This window comes from Thunnus maccoyii, chromosome 20 (genome assembly GCF_910596095.1).
Source record: "Thunnus maccoyii chromosome 20, fThuMac1.1, whole genome shotgun sequence".
NCBI lineage: Eukaryota > Metazoa > Chordata > Actinopteri > Scombriformes > Scombridae > Thunnus > Thunnus maccoyii.
In genome coordinates, this window is record NC_056552.1 from 17,377,987 (window position 1) to 17,400,272 (window position 22,286).

A 22,286-nucleotide genomic window follows, 5' to 3' on the forward strand; every position below is an offset into this window, starting at 1 on the left:
AAAAACATGTAATCACACACAGTGTCATCAAAGGGATAAGAAAGTAATAAGAAAATGTATTTGTGACACTAAATCACCACTTTTTGTCTCAATAAATCCTTCAAGTGAAACTATAAGAGGAGAAAAACTCTCTTTGGTTGAATTGTTCACATCTTCTGTCCACCCTCATTTTAAGGGGTCTCAAGCCAAAAAAACAGGTTGTGAATCACTGTTATGATGAGTTGTTATTGGGGACATATTAACAAAACCTTCTCTTACAGTCTGAGGCAGACAAAAACTCACCTGTGGACTCACAAAGTTACATATTAAAAGCTGCTGATGTGGAAAAATGACTGTTAACTGCACATTCAGATTATACCAATGATGATATCTTTAAGATATACTGAACATAGTTTGTTTACTTTGGTGAAACTATATCAAACCACACTTCATTAATAACTGTTTTATGATACAATTTCATACCTTCCTACAAAAAGAACAATGCAAACAAATATACAAAATGCTTTATTTAGAAATATGGTACAAGCAATTAAGAGTCTTGAATATTAGCAATGATTGTACTGGTTTCTTTCCCATTTTCTCTGGTACAGTTCCTATTTTTGTGTGCTGTTTATCACCTCCAACACACAGAATGTCCAGCACACACAGCAAGTGGCACTTCTTTTCAACATACTGCATGCAAAAAAGTTTGTCCTCGGGATACAAATCAGAGAAAATTGAAGCGAAACTCTTCCTTAGATGCAGTGAAGACAAAAGCTGACGTCTCCTCCTGAGCTTTCTGCTCTGTATCCTGGACTTCAGTTTGTTGCAGGTTCTCCTCTGAGGCTTCAGTCTGAGTGTTGACTTTGGCTCTCCGGTGGAAAACGGACTTCTTTGGGGAATCTGGCACCGCCTTGACCTGAGCTGACGCCAGTTCTGTGGGAAACAGAGAAATCAAGTCACTTCATGACACATTTTACAAGTCATTTTTAATGTTTGAATGGCTCCGCTGCAATAACTACTCACCACTCTGAATGAGTTTGAATTGCTTGCTCTTCTCTTCTTCCATTTTTTTCCTGTAATCTCCCCCCATGGTTCTCATCACCTGCCTCTTCTTGGCCAGAGGAGCTTTGGAGCTGCGCAGGGTCTTTAGGGCACGAGACGCCTCCTCTTCTGCAAGGAAAACAGATTCAAAGGCTTCACATACCTACTAACCCCACCCAGTTAAGACCACATTTACACATTTTCTGCATCTATATATTTTATTTGTATAATAACATTTAATCATGGGCCTTTGCAGTTACACCTGATATCAAAAAGCACGACAAAGAAACTAAAGACGAGACTGTCTGTAACCTTTTGCCAATCACACTGTGAGTCAGACCACATCTGATTGCATTAAATGCATTTAATTTTCACGTTTCCTTTTACACATAGGAAATTGTGAAGAAGAGACAGCAAGTAATTTTTTCCTCCTGATCAGATCACCCTAGAATCATTTTAGTGCCACATATAAACAAGTCTTATGCTGTGTGTGTAAGGTAAACATCACACTAACTCTGCTTCGTGGTTCCCTTCGAGGACCTCATTCCCAGTTCCAGCTGCTCGATGCACCAGTCCAGCTGTCTTTTTAGCTGCTCTTCAGCACTCTGAAAGACACAGTAGTCACATTTCATCAAATCAACTGATCAAACTGATGACCATGATTACTTTTAAAGGAAAACATTTCACACTGACCAGCTCTGCGTCTTTGCCTCTTTGACTCGCTTCAGCTGAACTTGGCTCCTGCTGTGCCTCAGTGCTATCTGAGGCTTTCTTCTTTCCAGATTTCTTCTTCTTCTTCTTTGTTTTTGACGGTTCAGGAGGGGAGCTAACCTCCTTCAGAGCTGAGGGTTTCTCCTCTTGGTCACAGTGTGCGACATCTGAAGCCTCTGTTGTCATCATGTCTTCTTCAGGGACAACAGCAGGAATTTGGAAGTTGAAGGCAAAAGCAGAGCCCTGTCCGGTAAAGGACACCCGGCTCGCCGCTGCTTCGATCCTGTCTGATGGAGATGATTGTTCTTGAAGTGCTGGTGAGTCTCCAGCGAAGAAGTTGAATCTGAAGGTGTTGTCGCTTCGAGTCCAGAGGGACTTCTCAGCTCTGCCCTCCACAGAAGAAGAGCTGTTTGGTTTAATATCTGTTTAAAAATGAACACATTCATGCATGCATATAAATATAAATACAGGACAAAATACAAACTTTTAAGCTTACTCTGACCTTATTGTAACAAAAAATGTTTAACATTAATGAAGTCAGACACCATTTTAACACAACACTGAATAGCTCATTGCAATTAAATCACATTGGGAAAATAAATTCAGACGAATTGCAACAATAAAACGACTTAAATCCACATCTTGTCCTGAAATGTAGCGTATCAAAGACCACACACTGCTGTGTAATACCTGTAATAATGTGCTTTAAGTAATAATGTACCTATAAACAGCAGCCTCTGCTCGGCCATGCTGGTTCTTCAGTGATGAAGGTTTGTTTTTAGCTGAAAGGCGACTGAACTATTTAAGAAGCCTCACTCCTCTAAAATAAAAGCTCAGCGAAATACGAGCCAGCATTTTCAAATACGCTTTATTTTCTCGGTATTTCCCTGAAGTCATGTTGTTCAGAAACTTACCACCGGAGTCACTTGAGAATAAGTCCGTCTGGTAACATTTCCCTGAGCCGGTCGTTCCGCTTGGTGGTTAAACAAAAACACATAGAGGCAAACAAATTAAAAATATTAAATTAAATAGAACATTAAAAATTTGAATTAAAAAAAAGGAAAAAAGGGGGAAATGTATAGATGTGGCACCAAAAGCTAAGGCGAGAAAATTAAGGAAGACAACAGTAAACAAGGTAAACAGAAGTGCATTGATTTAAAAAAAAAAAAAAAAGAAGAAGAAGAAGAAGAAGCCTGTAATTAGTGTAAAAAAGTGAATAAACTACCAATATACGACGTAAATACAACGTCATCAGATAAGTCAGAAATTTACCAAAAATAACTTATAGGTGACGTCACCAATTAGTCATGTGTTACTTGGGACATGTCTGAACAAAGAAACAAGCTGATTTTGTCACAGACAGGTGGTAGAGGAGCTATAGGGGTTCTTTATAGCTTGTCTGATTCACGCCACATATTGTTCTATGGATTTAAACACCTGGCTTCTGCTGAAGACAGTATTTTTACACTAAACCAAATTGAAGGTTTGTAACTGCATTTCCAGCAGGGTTAAGGCGCCAATATATACTCCATCGGGCTATCCCCTTTTCATCAGCCCATGTGTGCATTAACCTCATATTTTCTACACCCATCACTAAATGAAGGCATCCACTTCTCCACATTACAAAGCCTATATTGTTCCATAAGAATGTTGCTGTTAATGAAAAAGAAAGGGGATTTGATCGGTAAGCAAAAAACATATTTTAATAGATAGTCATTTGGAAAAATTCCCAGGACACAAGCTGGCGCCATTCTTTGTCCAGAAGCGGATCCAGTTTCATGAATGAAAGCAAAGACTTTCAAACTAAGGAGCCAAAAGTAGAGTAGAGGCTCTCGTTCTCTTTCAAACAGAGGCAGTGACCCCACCTTTTTTTCTTTTACCAATCAGATTCCGTCAGGATTTGAGGATGGATCAATCCTGAAGGCTCGTGGGCGGTACTTCAGGCTCCGCTCCTCTCAGGTTATAAATACCTCCGCCTGCTCGCTTCGGTCACAACAGTCAACAGACACGCATAGGAGAAACACATATCCAGGGAAACAAACACAAAAGGTAACGTGTGAGCGTTTATGGCTACTATTATGATTGAATACTGTTATTATGATGATGATGATTTACTACATGACATACGTTTCGATTTTCGAATTGTTAAGAAACGTTTAAATACTGTTAAAATCGTTAACCGGCGGTCCGTTGACAACAACACGGTGCGAGCGCGCCATAGCCAGTTGGCTAACACCATCTACATTTGAGGCGCTGCGTGCCATTAAAAACAGTTTTTTTAGCAATCACATGTGAGTTAAGTTCAGCTATATGGTTGGATTACGAATTGGTTTAGAGGCAAAGAGTCTCTTAAAAAACAATGTAAACCTCTTGTGGTGGCTAGCTGGCGCCATTTTGCAACCGTCCACGCTAGCTTTAAATTAGCTCGCTAACAACGAGCAAAGAAACGTGTGTGTCCTCGGAGGCTTAATGGTGGCGGCGCTACCGACAGGTTTGTACTCCGGGGATGTTTAAACTAAAACTACTCCTGTGTCGACATAGGTTACACCTTTAGCTCCCTTCTGAGTAATGTCCCTTCTATTAATTAGGGGGAGTTTCCGCTAATGTAGCCGTGTTATCTACGCGAGACGTCAGTAACTATGATTTATTGAAGATTAAAACTGTTTAAATGCATTATTGAGGATGTGACTCATACCTTAGTGTCGTCAGTAAAACTGCTACAGTGTATACTTAACTAAAGCGGTCAGTCGGCCCCAGGAAAGGGTAATACCGAGGACAGTGGGTAATGAAGTGTAATTCGTTGTTGACCTAGTCTTTTGTTTGTTTTTTTTCCAGACCTGCAAGTGAAGTATGGCTCGTACCAAGCAGACCGCTCGTAAATCCACCGGAGGAAAGGCGCCTAGGAAGCAGCTGGCCACCAAAGCTGCCAGGAAAAGCGCGCCCTCCACCGGCGGAGTGAAGAAGCCCCACAGATACAGGTACACATGTTCACAAGTGCTCACATTTCTCTCTAAGTGGTGCAAAGATGTTGCTACAAACACTTATCAAGACTGCTGTACATTTTTTGGTGTGGTGTAGATTTCTCTGTTTTCTTTTTTTTTTTTAACGTTGCACTAAAAACAGTGGATATTTGTGTGGTGTGGTTTGGGGGTCTTAACAAGGCAGCATGTGATTTGGTGTTGTAGGCCAGGTACTGTCGCTCTGCGTGAGATCCGTCGGTACCAGAAGTCCACTGAGCTGCTCATCAGGAAGCTGCCTTTCCAGCGTCTTGTCAGGGAAATTGCTCAAGATTTCAAGACAGACCTGCGTTTCCAGAGTGCAGCAATTGGCGCTCTGCAGGTGAGATGGCATTATCTATCTATTTTATTTTTTTTAATGATTGGATGGTTTACTGAGTTGAATTTGGTTCTGCTCTGATAAATTGTTGTTGTTGAAGTATAACTTTTTTTTCCCCTTTTCCCCCTATGTAGGAAGCCAGTGAGGCATACTTGGTCGGACTGTTTGAGGACACCAACCTGTGCGCTATTCACGCAAAGAGGGTTACCATCATGCCTAAGGACATTCAACTGGCCAGGCGAATCAGAGGAGAGCGTGCATAAATGATTGGATTTTCTTTTTAGTGGGGGGGTGGGTGGGATGGACTGACTGGGGTTTGTTTTGTAAATCTTGAACTATTACCAGCATGTGTACCACCTAATTTGTCATTTATTTTAGGCATGGATTTTGTTTTTTTTACTTGTTAATTTCAATTCATTTCACTCTTTACTTCATCTGTCCTATTCACTGTAGAATAGAGCTTCATATCTGTGTAAATGCTGAAAAACAAATGTTCCACTGTCTTTCTCAGGTTTGCAAATCTATTTTAGAATCTGTACCTTTTTAATCCTGTGTGCATGTCATAGGGTTTCTTGTGCTGTAAATAAACTATCCGCTACCTCAAATTCTGTAATTCTTGTAATTTTTCTGGGGTAGGTGTGTGGACTTCTAAAAAATTTTTTTTTTTTTTTTTTATGGGAAGGTAACGAGCAAATGCCTGAAGAGCTCCTCTTTTACACCAAGATAACATTTAGATTTAAGAGTTACAAGTTACCTTTGTGATGTCATTTGGGTTATTTCAGCTTTGAGACTTCACCTTTTGTAATAGAAAGCATGTTTTCCAAAAGATGCCAAAGACATACTTGCCAGATGGGGAGGGTCAATGAAAGCGTTTTGAGTTCTATTCTGCCAATTTGACTTGACTAAAAGAGCGCAACTTTTCAGTTTAGTCCAACTTTAATGTGAAGTGCAGTATTAAATCACTATAGTACAGTTGATTTAACTAACCTGTAAATTATGTGCTTTGATTGCAGAGTTAATCAGACAATGTAAAAAATAATGTTGTGAAGTTGGATGAGTAGTTAAAGGTTTACACTGAGAAACCAGCAGAACTTGAATTAAATACTCACTATAGTAATCACTGACTTATTCACACTGAGACAAAAGTATAGCAATTATACTGTATGAAGGCTGAATAAACGCAAGTCAAGTGGCTCCAACAAAGTCATTTTAATTCACATGTTCTGGTCAAAAAAAATTTGAAAAGGCAAAGCACGGTCAGACAATCGAATTCATTTTTTTTGATTAAAAAAAAAAAGTTTCTGTAGCACTGGACGGCATCACTACACACCACACCTTCAGCGCTGATAAGCAGGATAATTTGATGCAACAGCCTGTCATACTGCAGACTATTAGAAACACATCTGACAATAAATATAACCTAAAAAATATACATCTCGAGTCCCACAGCTGTTAACTCGGTTTATCTTCGGCTTGCTCCTCCTCTTCATCTGGAAGCAATCCGGGTAAATGCTCATACAGATCTTTCTCCAGCTGTCCATCAATGTGCGTCTCTCCTCTCAGTGCGCACCACAAAAGGAAGCAAATGCCAAACAGGCTGAAGGGGAGGACGTCCCACCCACGCCGCTTAAACTGGCTCCCCATGGTGCGGTCTACTTTCCAGGTCCTGTGACTGGCTTTACTGGTGGAGAACTTGATGGGCTCATTATTCACCTCTTCGTTGTTGCTGGGTCTTTTGGACCGGGCCAGCCTCTGACAGCTCAGCGTTAGGGACCGCACACTGTTCACTCTGCTGACAAGAAAAGAATCAATTCAGTACTTTGAAGACTTTACATTACATAAAAACAATACATATAATTACTATATAAAACAAAGTATTTTGATCTGATATTTAAAACTCAAATATTGATATTGGCCAAAAAAATAATTAGTATCTATCTAGTCAACTAATTTTCATAATAATTTTATAATCAGTGGTGAAAGAAGTACTCAGATTGATGAGTAAAAGTATCAATACCACAGTGTAAAAATACTTAATTATAAAGTCCAGCATTTAAAATCCTCCTTAAGTAAAAGTATAGAAGTATTACCAGCTAAATATATTTAAAGCACTAAAGTAAAAACACTTGTTTTGCAGAAAATAGAGGGTGACTGATAAATTAAGTAAATGTAACATTTAATACATCAGTAGCATTTTAGTTTGAAGTGTTTTACAAAAGGGTCACAACAGAAATCTGAGAGGTCATGAGATGATAGTTTGGGTAGGAAAGTAGTTCTGCTACTGATTTTAATTTCATTTTTCATAACTTTTCTTTAATCTTTGCATTTTCTTGAAATATTGGAGAGTTTTACCTCAAACACTTATTTATTTGAAACTATGTGAGGGGAAATGTCTCTTTGGTGGGACTGCCGGCAACCATGACAAGGAGACATAACTACACACTGATTTTTTGTTAGAGGCCACAAGCCAAAAAGTTTGGGAACCACTGGTTTAATCTTGAACAATGTGCTGTTATTTATAAACTCATCATTATGTTATTTTATGTAAAATTCAATCTAAAAATAACTAGTAACCAAAACTGTAAAATAAATATCATGGAGTAGAAAGTACAATACAACCCTCTGAAATGGAGTGGTGTAGCAGTATCAAGTAGCATAAAGTGAAAATACTTCAGTTTAACTCAATTCAACTTTACTCAAGTAAAGTACAAGTTCTTATACTTAAGTACAGGACTTGAGTACCACTGTTTACACCTTTAATTGATGCCCCCTGAAGCTGATGTGGCTGTAGAAACAGTGATGATGCCATCAGACAAATCATTCGACTGAATTATCATAAAAAACCACCGCAAAGAGACAATAGCAGCACCTTTAGTTTCTGTACTGTAACTCGGCTACACCAGTAAACACAGTATGCGATTGAAACTAATGATGGAGTATCTCAAACAAAAAACTCGTCAAGCGGTTCACTAAATGCGTCATCTGATGACATCATCAGGTCCTACAGGAAATGACTCAGTTTGTAGCGACCACAAACTTGCCGTTCTACTGTTGCAATACTCAGCACCGACTTATGTAGACCTGTTAGAAACCTGTTCTCTTATTTTTATTGGTTTTTGGGGTTTTTTTTTTTAAATATATGATTCTATTTTTTTGGTAATCTTATTTTGTTCTGTGCCCTTTTAGAAATTTGTTTTTTGAGATGTTTGTGTATTACTTGTGCGTAGTGTGTATTTCAATATTTGGCCAATAACATTTGAGGGAGAAAAAGTCTGTATGTACTGGCTATGCTGATTTGGTCACTAGAATAACATGTTATGGCCTGGTTAGATGTGCAATACTTTATAAATAGGAACATGGGTACTAATGTAGCCTATTTGATGAGATGTCAGTGGGTTGGAAACAATATCAGCTATACAATTCAGCTACTAATCATTCTTGGTAAATTCCACATCCGGAAATCTAAACGGTCTGGCTTCAAACCTGTTTTCATCAGTTTACTGTGAAAACCAAAAACGCTCAGAAAACTTTCAATAATTTAGAGGAAGTAGATTTCATTTGAACTCTAAAAGGACTCACAATAAATGGACTTTGGACTCCTCTGGCTTGTACATTGTAAGTTTTTTTTTTTTTTTTTTTAACTGTTGTTGTATCTCTTTGTTGTAAATAAAGTTTTGGAGGGAAAAAGTGCATTTGCTTTGAGTGATAATCCACATGTAGTAGCAGGTTGTCATGAAAAAACATTTTAGCTAAATACTGGACTATGGCAGCCCAGTCTATGATGTCCTCAGTATGTTACCCAACCAGTCATGTAATGACAGGTTTAGCTTCATTGTTGCTGGTGTTTTGCAGAAATCTGTGACCTTCACATTCAGTGAAGCTACCAGATAAAGTGAAGGACAAACACTGATGGGATGACCACATTTGTGTGTGAAGTGTTACTACACTATCTACTATCTTAATACTATGAAAGCACATTTGTTACAGTATGTGACCGTGATTAAAACAGAGCTGTAATTTCGTATTAGGTAACAAAATATAATGGGTGGAAGAAAAGCACAATTATTTAAGTCCCCCTTCACTCAAAAATGTGTTTTTCTTCTTGTTATGTTTTAACATTCGTCAACTGAAAGTGGAAAGTTTCTTTGTGCTCATTAAAAATCTGATTTTAAGTGTTGGGCCAACAAGCATAATTTGTGACATCACAACTAGTTTGGTCCAATATTGCAGTGTGATGAGGAATCTTGAAGCCTCCAGTGCATTAACAGTGATACTGGACTTTACAGTGAAGTAGGAGACATCTTGTATCCAGCAGTTAAACGTCTATGAGGAAATATATTGACATATTTATAGATTCATGAATTTTGAATGAGGGAGAAGCCAAGATGCCATTTTACGGATCTTTAAGTGCTAATTATACTTTTATTTCTGGAAAAACAATATCAGACACACATTATTGTGGCAAGCATAGTATTTTTAAGTCTTAAAACGTGTGTGGAAGGGATCTTTACAGGTAAAACCGTGTCAGTGAGCCACAACCACAGTTAGAGAGGCGGCATGCTTCAACCAGCACATCACAGATTTATATATACACTCACCTAACGGTCGTCGTGACGTCTTTAACGAATATCCGTCGACTGAGAGCGACTCGAGTCAGACCCGCAAAAACTCGTCCTGTTGTTGTAGACATGTCGGACAACTGGTCATCTTAGGACACACGTCGTTAGGTCAAAATGAAGCTGGAGGTTTGCTTATCAAACGTTCTCTGGTTAGGTCATGTAACACATCTTTGAGCAACCGTGAATTCCTTCCGGTGCACATCATCTACTCAACACTGGTTCCGACAATAGATGGTTCCCACCTTGTCACTAAAATCCACTGAAACTGTGCCTAATTTATTTTGGGATTGTTACTACACTAAAAGATTGTGGCATGAGGTTTCTAAGTTTATTAATGTTACATTTATGGCTGATTTTTCTTTATTGTAAAAACATGTTCTGTTTGGTTCTTTAAGCTACAACAGAAATAATACGAAACAAGCTTACATCATCAATCTTATTATTTTAGTTTAGTTTCATATTCATTAGTGTAAGTTTGCCAACTAAAAAAACTCCCCCCCCCCCCCCCCCCACCTCCGGCATTTTGTTCACAAGAATATATGTTCATTCATGTTCATTCATGTTCTCAATAAAGTTTTAATAATTTTAAAAAAACAGCAACTTGTCACTTAAATGTGTCACTAGAGTATGTCACAAAATGTATCATGTCTTGCTGTTACATCCAAATATGACTATTAGATTAAAGATTAAAGTCGCATATATGTGAAGATTTTCCAATAAACAATAACAAATAATTCGACCAAACATTTAGTAGCTGTTCTGGAGCTTTTGATCATATCGCATGACCCTCATTAGCAGAGGGAGTTTGCACAATTGTCAAATAAATGTACACTAGATGTTCTTTTTTTCTCTGCTACTAAACGAGCCTTGATGTCAAAATTGTCGTTTCAAGGTCAAGAATGACCTTTGAACCTCAATATAATATCATTATTTATTTATTTTTTTTAATTAAAAAGGACATTGGACTCTGTAATTTCAGTACATATCACCATGCTTTATTTTTTTGCACTGCAACAAAATCCTGCAACATCATTGGCTGCAAAAGACGCCCTGTGTACACTATATATGTTTCACTGCCTGTAACTATGTTTATCTATTAAATAAACTAATAAAATAAAAAATAATACTTAATTGTGTCCAACTATTAATGCTGCGTTACTAATGACTAAATAACTGAATAACTTAATCGTGTGTCTCTACCAGAGATGCTGAAGGCTTCAGTAGTTTTCTCATCGAGGCTCTTTGAATCGCTCACACCCGTTGACCAATCACAAAGCAGGGAAAGAAATCTGTCCAATGACGCTTCACCAAGGTGATTTTACTTCCTGGTTGAGCGCCCATGCTTGTTGTGGAGTGCTCCGGTACACGTTTCTTTCTCCCTACAAGTAAGTTTAGCATTTTGAACATTTTAAGAACAGTAATGACAAAAAAGAACAGATAAAAGTAATATTTAGTCCATGATAAAGTTTTGGTGGTTAAAATATTTTATGTGGGCATCGCGGGACTCAGCATAAGTTTGCCTGAGAATCGAATAGCCTGTATTTCTTTATTTACTCCTCTTCGGGGAATAAAGTCAAAATTCAAGCAAATTTAAGTGTTGACCATGTAACTATTGAGTTGCAGTGGAGGTCAATATTTTCTTGTTATAGTTAACAAAGGTTTATCATAGCAAAGGAAGTGTGTAATACCCCTGTGTCTGTTTATCTGTCTGTTAATAACGTGCACATTTGTTTTTCTTTGTAGGACTTAATCATTATCATGGCCAAAGACAAATCTTTGAAATCAAATCCTCCCAAAAGGAAGAAATTGAGTTCAAACGACAGTGAAGATCATGTGGAAGAAATGACGGACAACAAAGATAAAAAGAAAAGGAAACGGATGGATGTAGAGGTGAGTAAAACAATAAATCATTACTTTACTCTCACTATTTTTTTCACAACATAACAAAAAATCACTCATAATATATTGAATCTTTTTTCTTTATCTCATTCAGGAGGCTCCAGTACAGATCCCTGAAGAAACAATTGCAGCAGATGATGAAAAACCGAAAAAAGACAAGAAACGCAAAAGGAAACAATTGACAGAGCAAACACAGAAGACAAAACAAACTGAGGTAAGAATGCTGAGATTTGTTTCCTTTAAAAAAGTACCCAGCATTTTATGTTTCTAGTCTCTGTGGGCAGCCAGCTGAACTCAGACTACTGATTTCTGTTGCCCCATACAGAAAACTTTTTGGTGATAACCTAGTCTTGTACATCACATTCTCTATTGTTTCTTAAAAACAAGGTGTTTAAAGGCACTGAAAACCACAGTTTAAATTCTTGAAGCCTTAAAAATGTCATCATTCAGACCAGTAAGTGAGAGTTCACATTATATTCTTACAGTTGAGGTTAAAGTAACTGATCCCCACTTTCCAATAAATGTTATGCATAAAGCCTAGTAAATTATTTAACAGAGGAGTTTTCTGAACAGTAGGAGTGCTGCTGCTTTTATATTGTCCGTTGATTGTCTTTACACATGTGGAACAGATATATTGTTAACTAATATCTGTGTGGCCTACTGTATGGAGTTGGTTTTTATTTGAGGGGAGTATAACAGTTTGTGGGAGGTTGTTAGAGCTTGAATGTTTGAACTGGTTTGCTGCTTCGCGTGTTGCGCATCTGCATGAGCTTGCAGCAGGCTGATAGGTGGAGTTTCCTGAGGGTGACTGGTTCATTTTGGCCCATCTGGTCTTCTGCTGGAGAAAAAGCCTCAGTTTCTCCTTAAAGGTCTCCCCGAGGAAGCTGTAGATGAGCGGGTTCAGACAGCTGTTGGAGAAGGCCGCCAGCCTGACTGCGTGACCTGTCAGGGGGTAGTCCTGCCGTAGTGTGCTGCCTTTCGTGTCACCTCTCAGGAGGTGAACACTCACAAATATGTTCTCTGGGAGCCAGCAGAGGAAGAAGACGCACACCGCTGCAGAGATCATCCGCAGGGCTTTCTGCCTGCGAGGCCTCTGCTGCTGTTCCCTCTGACTGCGCTGGAGCACCTGCGCTATTCTCCAGTAGCACAGACCCAGGACGCAGAAAGGCAGCAAGAACCCCAGCGTCACCTCCAGCCACTGAATCTGGGACACGTTTGCGAAGCAGAAGTGGAGCTCTCCAGCGTGCTGCGCTTGAGCGATTGCGAAGGGGAGCACAGTGAGCAAGGATGAGGACACCCAGATGAGGCAGCAGCTGAGGCGTGCGCGCGGCATGCTGCGACCTACGGAGCCGGTCAGTGCGACAAACCGGTCAAAGCTCATCCAGGTTAAGAAGAAGACGCTGCTGTACATGTTGACCTGCTGGAAAAGGTTCATGAAGGTACAGAGGCTGACCCTCTCATAGTAGCCCTGCTTCAGGTTGAACACCTCGATCAGAGAGTCAGCGACAAGGGCGAGGTCGGCCAAAGCCAGGTTCACAAAGTAGAGGTCCGGGGCTGTCAGCTGGCCTCTGTGGTCCAGGTTGACAATGAGGATGAGGATATTCCCAAAGAAGCCAACAGGGAACAAGAATATTGTGTAGAGGCTGGAGAGGAGGAGGCTGATCATGTAATGTTGATGATTCTCTGAAGCTGCCTGCAGAAAATCTGAGACAACTGTGTCATTCAGTGGAACAGTGAAGTTATTCTCAGTGATGACTTTATAGTCCACGTACATTGTCATGTCCATGTCACACTTTGGTGATGAGCTGGTGGTAGCAGTAGCTAACCATTAAGTTGCTATAGTTCTTAGTTTTCCAAGGGTTTTTAGACCCTGTGGGGATGACAGTGCCATCTGTTTTGTCTTTACGAGCTGTTGTCTTCTTAGTTGGATTGAAGAGTTGATGCCCAGGTTTTGCTCTAGACGGAGAGGAGAACTACAGTGAGTCCAGAGGTTGTTTTCAGCTTCTTAAAAGCTAAATGTAGTGTTAAAGAATACACTTCCAGTAGGCAGACATTTTGTACACGGTATAAATTAATGAAATATAATTGGCATTCAAATCAGGCCAAGGACCTTTGTTGCATGTTGCTCCTGATTTCTGTCTTTCTCCCCTCTGTTCCTGTCATTTCTCTACTGTCAACAGTCTAATAAAGGCATAAAATATCCAAAAAATGCAACAAATTGTAACAGTAGTTATGCTGCTTTAGAATAATTGATCAAATTTGTGATACTTTTGACAAATACAGTGACTTTCTATTGGAAACTATAAGACACAACTAGACATTTAGCTTTAAAATGATCTGTGATCAGCACTGAAGACGTCAATGTAAAACAGCTTTAACTTACCTGAGTTTTGTTGCACAGCTCGCCGTCTTTCTAAACCTCTCTGTCCTTTGGTAGTGACTGTAAAGCCAGAGAAGTGTCGTGGTGCCACCCACCACTTGCATCAAGAAACACACAAACACACGCAATGCAGGTGCACACAGGCAAATCAGATGTTTTAACCAAACATTACATCTTAACTACAGTTTATTAACAGTACTGTAAGTAGACATATTGAACAGCCTCTGTGCATTTTCATATTATTTTAGTTCATGAATGATTATGTCAAGTCTGGACATGGAGCCAACTTGTCAACGTTTGCACTGAACTCTGAGCACGACCACGATTGTCGAATGTTAAAATACGTAAATATGGGAGTCAGGGGATTTTTGGCAACGACAGACTAACAGCATGTTTACACTAAACAAGATGAAGGACAGACATGGATAGAGCCTGATCATCTTTTCTTTGTTCAGACTCCCGAAAACACCAAAAGACGCTTTCTTTTAGTGTTTTATTTTACAGAATCTTTGCTTTTTATTCTGTTTTACAGGCAGCTGTTTGAGACTGTAGATGATTCCTCGTGTTGGTGTTGTAGTGCGTCACATTTTCATCTAATGATTTTATGACATTTGGATTTTCTTAAAAAGGAGTAACATCTATGAAATCATGGAGTTAAACTATCAGGTCTGACATTTCACATGACGCCAAAATCTTATGCAACCCAACTCCCGTCTCAATTTTCCTTCTGGTCCTTGATTTTGTGCCACTCTGTGCTGACATGTGTGATCCATTCAGATCAGTTATTCCTAGAACAGGTGCCCGTCAGTTTCTTGAAAGGAGCTGGAAAGTTCAGAGTATGACTCCTCTGTTTTTTTTTAGTTCTTTAACAGTTATAAAAAGTCATTCCCTGAGGAATATTAACACTTCTGGCATTTCAGCAGCTGGACTGAATTTAGAAACTGACTTCTATGTTCCTACACTTAATGTTTCCTATTTGGCATTCTGGGTGCTGCAGATGTTTTTCCAGGCATTTTGTCTAGATGGGCTTTTGTGCAAATCATGTTTATGAGTCTGATTCTGAGAAGAGAGATGTGTCTAAGATGAGTAAAATCTGTTATGTCATTAATATTGTTATTGTTATGTTATGTTATTAATATTCATAGCTGTTGATTTGAATAAATATATTGTCATAAATAAGGACTTTGCCAGCATTTTGCACAATTCTGCATATTTATTTTTTGTTAAATAATGTACAAAAAATTACATTTAGGAAAAATAGCTTATAGCTTGCAAATTTTCAGCCACTGGAGATGCTAGAAAAGAGAATACATTTATGTTTAAAAAAAATTACGGGTACTTTCAGAAGATGAAAAGGCAAAAGCATTTTAAAAGTGAATGAGATGAGACGCATCAGAAGAGTTCTGTCCTCTAGATGAGAGAGTTTTATTCCTCTATGACTCAATGTCCTGCAGAGTATCTGAGATCTCAATGTGGGGAGCTATGATGTTTCTGTTGGGTTGTGTGCGCCCTGGGCTTCGACAGCTTTGACAGCAGTCTTTCAGCTGCCTAAACGCTCCTTGGAGACTCTCTCGACATGGCCTGTGCATGAACAGCACGAGCAGCAGGCTGATGCTGCTCCCTGAGAACAGTACAAACTCTGCCACGCTCAGAAACACTCGATCATTGCTCCCCTCCGTCTGTAGTTGGGTTCCTCTCAGCAGCACCACGCTGTAGAAGAGCTGGCAGAAAAACATCACAGCAGTGACTGTCAGGAACACTGGACCCTCCTCAGACCCGGAAAGGAAGCGTCCTTTAGATTTCCACTGCCGGACGCAGCCGCATATGAGAAGTCCCAGTTGGAGAATGTAGGGAATCAGAAAAGCCAGGCACAACTTAGCTGCTGCATACAACTTATCTGCTGCATACGAAACAAGGGGACAGACTCGATCCATGGAACACATGCCCTTGTCCTGTAACCCCTCTTTGGGTCCACGAATCCCAGCCAGCACCAGAGAGATCAGAACAGAGGTCAGGATCACTAGAGCCGAGCAGACCCCAGGCTTCCTCAGCAGGGCATGGGATGGCGGATCAAGTGTTAGGACATAAGCCATGAGCACTAAGACAAACAGGCCACAGAGAGAGACCGTGTTGATGGTGAAGGAGAGAGCAGCACAGCCCAAATGTGTAGTTGTCAGGTATTTCGGTCTGTAGGCCACGGCGTAGAGAGAGAGGAGAAGGAGCAGCAGCTGGATGCAAGAAAAGACCCAAAGCAGGCAGTCAAGCCAGGCAAGCCGTCTCTGGGCTCTGTAGGTCTGGATGAAGCTGTAGAGCAGGAAGCAGCCTGCGATGAAGCCCACAGCAGCCAAGAAACCGTAGACATAGTTTGCTCTGGAGATGATGTCATTGGCTGCAATTTCTTGTGGTGCAGACTCAGAGCTTAAGCAGACCGCTGAAGTGGAGTTGACCATGATGGTGGTGGTGGAAGTGTCAGGGGTGGAGGCGTCGGCTAACGGTGATGTGGTGCTCCCCACAGTAGTCGACAAGTCTGCACTTTGATTTGACTGGAAAACAAAAGAGAACACACCCACTGGTGAAATCTTGTCGGCTTCAGCAAGCATCACCCTCCACTGTTTGTCAAGCATTTCCTCCCTTCAGGGGATGAGCAGAAATCCAGTCAACTCATCATAAATGTGCAGTAAGTGTACAGGTAGCTGGTATAACCTGCTGGACCTTCCTAAATTAACTCAGTTTAACTGAAATGCTGGAGGTTATTGTTAAGCATCAGAAATGTTCATGTTCAGTAGAAATAATACAAAGTTAGTTTCTGAATTTTTTTCTACGGCTACTTGTCCCTGTTGGCCAGTCTTTGTCTGCAAGCCCTTTAAGGAACTGCCTGCACAGTGAAAACACATGTTTCCACTTACCATTTTTTTTGCTTTCGTCACCCTCTCGTCTCCTGTTTGTATCTACCAGCCCGACGCTGCCGACTGACTCAAAGCCAAAAAGCTCTGAAAATGATGCTCGTAGCATGGACACGACCGCTCACTATGAAGGGTTTTTATATTTCTGTGGGCAATAACCCACCAGCATACTTTCAGAATGACTTCGTGGCCATGTGATCAAAATCTTTTCCTCCCCTCCCTCTTTTTTTTTTTTTTTTTTCATCACCGTGTAGAGTTAGGTCGGTTGAATCAGAGAGCATACTGTGTCCCTTGTTTAACTTGCCGTGAGAGTCAAATACAGTCTTTATAAGTTGTGCTGTGGGCACCGACAGCTAAAAATTGCTTTAATATGGTTCAACAATTCAGAGTCAGTCTTTTGCCATGCATCAGTTATTCTGCAGACGCTTGGTTTTTCAATTTCACTCTGTTACAAAGTGAGAATAACACATTCTCTCTTTATCTTTGTGAGTGTTGTCTCCCAGCAAAGTGTCTCAGTCATGAAACTGAAAGTGTTGGAAAAAAATCCACTCATAGAACACCTGCTTTTCATGGTTCTTCTGTATGATTTGGCAAAAACAGGCGGTTATTTTTAAACAGCGCAAGCATACCTTGTGAATAGTAGTGCTTCAAATGCAGTGCAGAAGGGATGTTGCGCACCACAGAAAACTTTACCACACCTTAAAAATGCATGTGATGCTGATCTCATAAGGCTGTAGACACAGGAAACGTCCCTCTGAACTGCAGTGCAACAGGAAGCGATCCAAACAGACAAAGTGCATGTATCTTTCACTTGTCTTTTATTCTGTTGCACAACAAACACATGAGTTTTACAGTCATTAGAAATCAAACGTTATTTAAGGAGGCATATAAAAAGTAACCCCAAATAAGTGAGCCAGAAAACTGTAAAATGAATTGGCAGGAAATAGCAATGTATATAAATCTGAAAAACTTGTTCTAATTTGGTCTTATTCAGTCACAATCAGTGTGAGTTATTTATGGATGCTTGATAAAGGTTTACACGAACACTGTAGATGATAAGGGTCTACAGAGGAAGGTCTGTTAATGTAGATAAGTCCCACGAGCTTTTTGTTTTGCTTTGATGCGACAGATTTCAGATCCACCCAGTCACCCTGCAGGGACACATGAGCAAGAGGGAGAGGAGGGAGAGGAGGACTTGAGTCCCGAGGAGCGGCGGGTCCTGGAGAGAAAGATGAAGAAGATCCTAAAAAAGGAGGAGAAGAAGAGGCTTAAAGATGAGGGGAAGACCGCACAGAAAGCTGAGGCACCTGGACCCACTGCGTCTCAGCTGGCGTTAGATTACCTCACCTGGTAAGAAAACACTCTTATTCAGGAAAGAACAGGGGAATCAGCATGTTAGTCTCCTGCTCATGACGTCATCACTGCTTACACAGGAAACGGCAGGTCCAAAGCAGCTCAATGTCAGTGTCCACACATAAACAACACAGTAGTTTAAATGTACTTTTCAAGTGTTTAAACACTGATATAGATATAAGATTAAAACTGTTTCACAAGGTTCTTTATGCACATGGTCCACTGGCACTAAATGTAATATGAACCATTTTTTTCCAGCAAAAATATATGTCATAAATTTAAAAAATAAATAAAAACATCATTGTGGTATGTGCAAAAGTTTGGGCACCCTGAGAGTTCTGAAGTCTCAGATTCTTTTTACAAGGTCTCAGATCTTAATCAGCCCGTTAGGCCTGAGGCATGTCAACAATTATCATTAGGAAATGTCAGCTGGTGCCAATTTCAAAGCTTTACAAATAATCTGACTCTTCAAACCTTGTGTGAACACTAAGTAACCACGGGTTCCTCCTTTAAGCAGCTGTGTAAGACTCTGAAAATGAAAGTTATTGATGCCCACAACGCAGGTGAAGGCGACAAGAAGATAGGAAAATGATGTCAGCTTGCAGTCTCCGCAATGCAAAAAGTAATTAAGAGATGGCAGTTTAGGAGAACTGCCGAGGTCAAGATGAGATCTGGAAGATCAAGAAAACTCTCAGAGAGAACTGCTCGTATGCTGGTCAGAAAGGCAAATCAAAACCCCCATTTGACTTCAAAAAAACCTGCAGGAAGATTTAGCAGAGTCAGGAGTGGTGGTGCCCCGTTCCACTGTGCAGCGATGCTTACACCAACAAGACCTTCATGGAAGAGTCAGTAGAACACCTTACCTGCGTCCACATCATAAAATCCAACGTCAGAAGTATGCAACGGAACATCTAGAAAAGCCTGATTTGTTTTGGAAACAAGTGCTGTGGACTGATGAAGTTAAAATAGAACTCTTTGGCCACAATCAGCAAATATATGTTTGGAGGAAAAAAGGAGCAGCATTTGATGAAAACAACACCTTGCAAACTGTTGAGCATGGGGGTGGATCTATCATACTTTGGGGTTATGTTGCAGCCAGTGGCACAGGAAACATTGCACGGGTGGAGCTGAAAATAGGACGGCTTCTACAACAGGATAATGATCCTAAACATACCTCAAAATCCTAACCCTAACCCTACCTCAAGAGATGCAAGCTGAAGGTTTTGGAATGACCCTCACTGTCCCCTGATTTAAACATAATTGAAAATCTGTGGGTAGATCTTAAAAGAGCTGTGCATGCAAGACAGTCCAGGAATATTGCAGAACTAGAAGTCTTTTGCAAGGAAGAACAGGAGAAAATCCCAAATACAAGAATTGAAAGACTTTTATCTGGCTACAAAAAGCATTTGCAAGCTGTGATATCTGCCTGAGGGGGTGTTACTAAGTACTATGTAAAGTCCTCAAACTTTTGTAAATGCCACAATGATGTTTTTATTTTTTTTGTTCAATTTATGACATAAAAAGTATCTATGCCTTAATGTTTGCTGAAAATATTGTGTTTTATGTTCCATATCTTAGGCTGTGTTTACATTTTTTTTCAATTAAGTGGTGCCCAAACTTTTGCCTACAACTGTAAAGTTCAGTTAACTAGTCATAATGAGCAGCCAGTGTAAAGAAGCTCTGGTCACTCTGAAGGAAGCTTTCTAAAGTCTGAGAAAATGCCCCTGACGATGTCATCAGGGGCATTTTCTCTTATCTCGACCAAAGACTAAAACTTTTAAACAAAGTCTGTGTCGGGGCTCAGAGTTTGAAAGATGTATGATGAAAGATCCTGAAAATCAGGATCAAATGAAAGATACTACCAAGTTGTATTGTGGGAAGTATCTCTGCCTCTAGGGCTTTGATTTTGTCCGTTCTCTTGTGAGTTACACAACTTTAAGAAAGTGTTTTTTAAAAGTTTTTCTGTTATTTTGTCCTCCCTTTGTTTAGTGCAGTACCAGTCAAAAGTTTGGACACACTTTCTCACTCAAGAGAAAAGGAAGGCATGTCTATATACTTTTGACAGGTACTGTATATAAGAGAACAAAATACCAAGAACAATACAAAGCATATCACAAATGATCATTGAGTTGAATCAACACCTTTTATGATCATTTCTCAAGAGAGACTGAGCATTATAAGCTTCAGAAGTGTGGTATTTGTTGCAGGGCTATTGTTCTGGATGGTCTTCGTCTTTATGATATTGTGTCCCACCCCCTATACGTGCAGTATGTGCTTTTGTGGGTAGTTAAATGATGTTATATTTCAGCCCTTACCCGCAACTTCTTTTTGATCTGCATATGTCTTTGCAGCTGGGCTGAAAATCGCACAGAGTGGAAGTTCCAGAAGACCAGGCAGACGTGGTTACTGCAGCATATGTTTGACTCCGAAATGGTAAATGTGATCATTTCAGATTGGGGGAATTTTTCTTTTTGTTTTTTTTTAGCTGAGGTTTAGAGCGGGAGAGGCGTTAACTTCACAGCAATATCTTCCTGTTTGGTTAGTGTAAGTTACACCAGCTCCCTAATTTCCATTTAAAAAGGCTTCATGACACATTTGACCGTTTCTGTGTCATAATTAAAGTGTGGAATAAATAATGACAAATGTGTACCAAATACGGTAAATCCACAAAGTCATTGTCAGTAGTTCTAAATTCATTCAAGTCATTTTTGTTATGTGATGTGTCATCTTTGCACTGCCAATATTTATGAACCGCCCTAAAAATACATTGATATGCTTCCTTTTACAATTACTTTATCTTTTATTTGCAGTAAATATTTGCTACTATCCATTAGTATCTATGTATTTACTTGCTTTTTTAAAGACTAAAGAGTAGTTAAGATATGAACACTAATGGACAGACAACAGGATACAAGCAACACAATCAATTCAAAATACTTGTTTTCAGGTTCCAGATGAGAAGTTCTCCATATTGCTCCAGTACCTGGAGGGGCTACGTGGAGGAGCCAAGGACACCACAGTGCAGAAAGCCTTAGTACTGGTCCAAGAGTCAGGACAAGCACCAGAGGACAGAGTTGTCCAGCAGAGGGCGCACAGAGCCAGAGAAGTTATCCAACTGCTCTCCTGACCTTCCAGCATGTAGGAAGACCTCACATTCACCAGAAAAAGACTGAAACATCAGTGGACTGAAAGTTTGCCCTGATCGCAAGCTTGAACTGAAATTGTTGTTTTATATGTTGTTTTTTGGATTGGTTCATAGGGATAGGAGAGGTTTTGATGATATCACCAGTGTCAGACATGTCTTTTGTATGTACATGTGTCTTTTTCTCCTCCATAGATTGACAATAATCATGTGTGTATTGTTGCAGTCTTATCCCGAAAACAACAAAACATAAAAAAATCTGAAAAGTATCATTTCTTTTACAAGTTACACCAGCAGCACAGGAGTGCAATTGTTGATTTTCATAACTTTCTCCATCTCTAAACATTAAGAATTCAGAAGTCAACGGCCAGTTTCACCAGTATGGACAGATGAGGAGACATATAATTCCCCACAGATGAAACAGAAAGCTGAGAGACTGTTGCAGTTAAAAGTCTCAGGAATGTTTGTACTCAAGACATGTTTGTGCGTGTCAAGGCCCATAATCTGTGAAGTCACTGATGAGAATAACTTTTCTCATACACTCAAGGTTATAATCATGATAAAAAACCTTTTGGTTTTGTCACAAAAACTCATTCCAACTGAATAGTTTATGATCCATACTTGTGTGTGTTAGATATGTGTTTCTCTACTTCTTTTTTGGATTAATGTATCCCATGTAACTCATTCTCAAATTAAATCTGACTCATTATGTGCTTGGTTTTGCCAAAATGTAATTACAACTTCTACATACCACACTGTTATTTATTTATATATATATATATATATACAGGGGAAATGTAGGTTTACTGCACTATGAGAGACACTGACACTTTAACTGAGGTCACAAACTTCTCACAGGAAGGAAACTGAGAGTTTAGGTGAAGGCGGCTGTTACATTTTTTATTTGAGCTGTTTTTTTT

At 39.7% G+C, this 22,286-nt stretch overlaps 5 protein-coding genes across 6 annotated transcripts; 2 read left to right on the top strand and 3 right to left on the bottom strand.

The window, feature by feature from the left end:
• Positions 1 to 488: 488 nt before the first annotated feature.
• c20h8orf33 (chromosome 20 C8orf33 homolog) lies at positions 489 to 2,642 on the bottom strand. Its single transcript, XM_042396741.1, has 5 exons — positions 2,456 to 2,642; positions 1,717 to 2,156; positions 1,538 to 1,628; positions 1,006 to 1,152; positions 489 to 915 (listed from the first exon to the last, which is right to left on the bottom strand). The coding sequence occupies exons 1-5, from the start codon at positions 2,481 to 2,483 to the stop codon at positions 707 to 709; spliced, it is 915 nt and encodes a 304-aa protein (XP_042252675.1). The 5' UTR covers positions 2,484 to 2,642; the 3' UTR covers positions 489 to 706.
• Positions 2,643 to 3,677: 1,035 nt separating this feature from the next.
• h3f3d (H3 histone, family 3D) lies at positions 3,678 to 5,675 on the top strand. Its single transcript, XM_042396745.1, has 4 exons — positions 3,678 to 3,783; positions 4,570 to 4,712; positions 4,920 to 5,073; positions 5,205 to 5,675. Exons 2-4 carry the CDS (start codon positions 4,585 to 4,587, stop codon positions 5,331 to 5,333), a joined length of 411 nt encoding a protein of 136 aa, XP_042252679.1. The 5' UTR covers positions 3,678 to 3,783; positions 4,570 to 4,584; the 3' UTR covers positions 5,334 to 5,675.
• A 585-nt stretch (positions 5,676 to 6,260) lies between these two features.
• On the bottom strand, positions 6,261 to 9,893 carry c20h16orf91 (chromosome 20 C16orf91 homolog). 2 transcript variants are annotated; one of them, XM_042396742.1, is made up of 2 exons: positions 9,669 to 9,893; positions 6,261 to 6,862 (listed from the first exon to the last, which is right to left on the bottom strand). In XM_042396742.1, the coding sequence occupies exons 1-2, from the start codon at positions 9,758 to 9,760 to the stop codon at positions 6,523 to 6,525; spliced, it is 432 nt and encodes a 143-aa protein (XP_042252676.1). In that variant the 5' UTR covers positions 9,761 to 9,893; the 3' UTR covers positions 6,261 to 6,522. The 2 variants fall into 2 exon arrangements, with proteins under 2 accessions (XP_042252676.1, XP_042252677.1); XM_042396743.1 differs by having other exon boundaries at positions 6,261 to 6,859; positions 9,669 to 9,892.
• Positions 9,894 to 10,964: 1,071 nt separating this feature from the next.
• LOC121887243 (uncharacterized protein C7orf50 homolog) lies at positions 10,965 to 22,079 on the top strand. Its single transcript, XM_042397916.1, has 6 exons — positions 10,965 to 11,074; positions 11,433 to 11,579; positions 11,683 to 11,802; positions 18,001 to 18,221; positions 20,576 to 20,657; positions 21,172 to 22,079. Exons 2-6 carry the CDS (start codon positions 11,448 to 11,450, stop codon positions 21,349 to 21,351), a joined length of 735 nt encoding a protein of 244 aa, XP_042253850.1. The 5' UTR covers positions 10,965 to 11,074; positions 11,433 to 11,447; the 3' UTR covers positions 21,352 to 22,079.
• On the bottom strand, positions 11,822 to 13,377 carry LOC121887242 (G-protein coupled estrogen receptor 1-like). The gene has a single exon (XM_042397915.1). The coding sequence runs from the start codon at positions 13,372 to 13,374 to the stop codon at positions 12,226 to 12,228; it is 1,149 nt and encodes a 382-aa protein (XP_042253849.1). The 5' UTR covers positions 13,375 to 13,377; the 3' UTR covers positions 11,822 to 12,225.
• Positions 22,080 to 22,286: the final 207 nt, after the last annotated feature.

Coding starts and splice junctions, on each gene's coding strand:
- h3f3d (XM_042396745.1), top strand. CDS start 4,585: ATGGCTCGTACCAAGCAGACCGCTCGTAAATCCACCGGAGGAAAGGCG. Junction 4,713..4,919: donor AAGAAGCCCCACAGATACAG/GTACACATGTTC, acceptor TTGGTGTTGTAG/GCCAGGTACTGTCGCTCTGC. Junction 5,074..5,204: donor CAGCAATTGGCGCTCTGCAG/GTGAGATGGCAT, acceptor CCCCCTATGTAG/GAAGCCAGTGAGGCATACTT.
- c20h16orf91 (XM_042396742.1), bottom strand. CDS start 9,760: ATGTCTACAACAACAGGACGAGTTTTTGCGGGTCTGACTCGAGTCGCT. Junction 6,863..9,668: donor GACGTCACGACGACCGTTAG/GTGAGTGTATAT, acceptor TTTTCTTGTCAG/CAGAGTGAACAGTGTGCGGT.
- LOC121887242 (XM_042397915.1), bottom strand. CDS start 13,374: ATGGACATGACAATGTACGTGGACTATAAAGTCATCACTGAGAATAAC.
- LOC121887243 (XM_042397916.1), top strand. CDS start 11,448: ATGGCCAAAGACAAATCTTTGAAATCAAATCCTCCCAAAAGGAAGAAA. Junction 18,222..20,575: donor GCGTTAGATTACCTCACCTG/GTAAGAAAACAC, acceptor ATGTCTTTGCAG/CTGGGCTGAAAATCGCACAG. Junction 20,658..21,171: donor ATATGTTTGACTCCGAAATG/GTAAATGTGATC, acceptor ACTTGTTTTCAG/GTTCCAGATGAGAAGTTCTC.
- c20h8orf33 (XM_042396741.1), bottom strand. CDS start 2,483: ATGGCCGAGCAGAGGCTGCTGTTTATAG. Junction 2,157..2,455: donor GCAGAGGCTGCTGTTTATAG/GTACATTATTAC, acceptor ATTTTTAAACAG/ATATTAAACCAAACAGCTCT. Junction 916..1,005: donor ATTCAAACTCATTCAGAGTG/GTGAGTAGTTAT, acceptor TGTTTCCCACAG/AACTGGCGTCAGCTCAGGTC.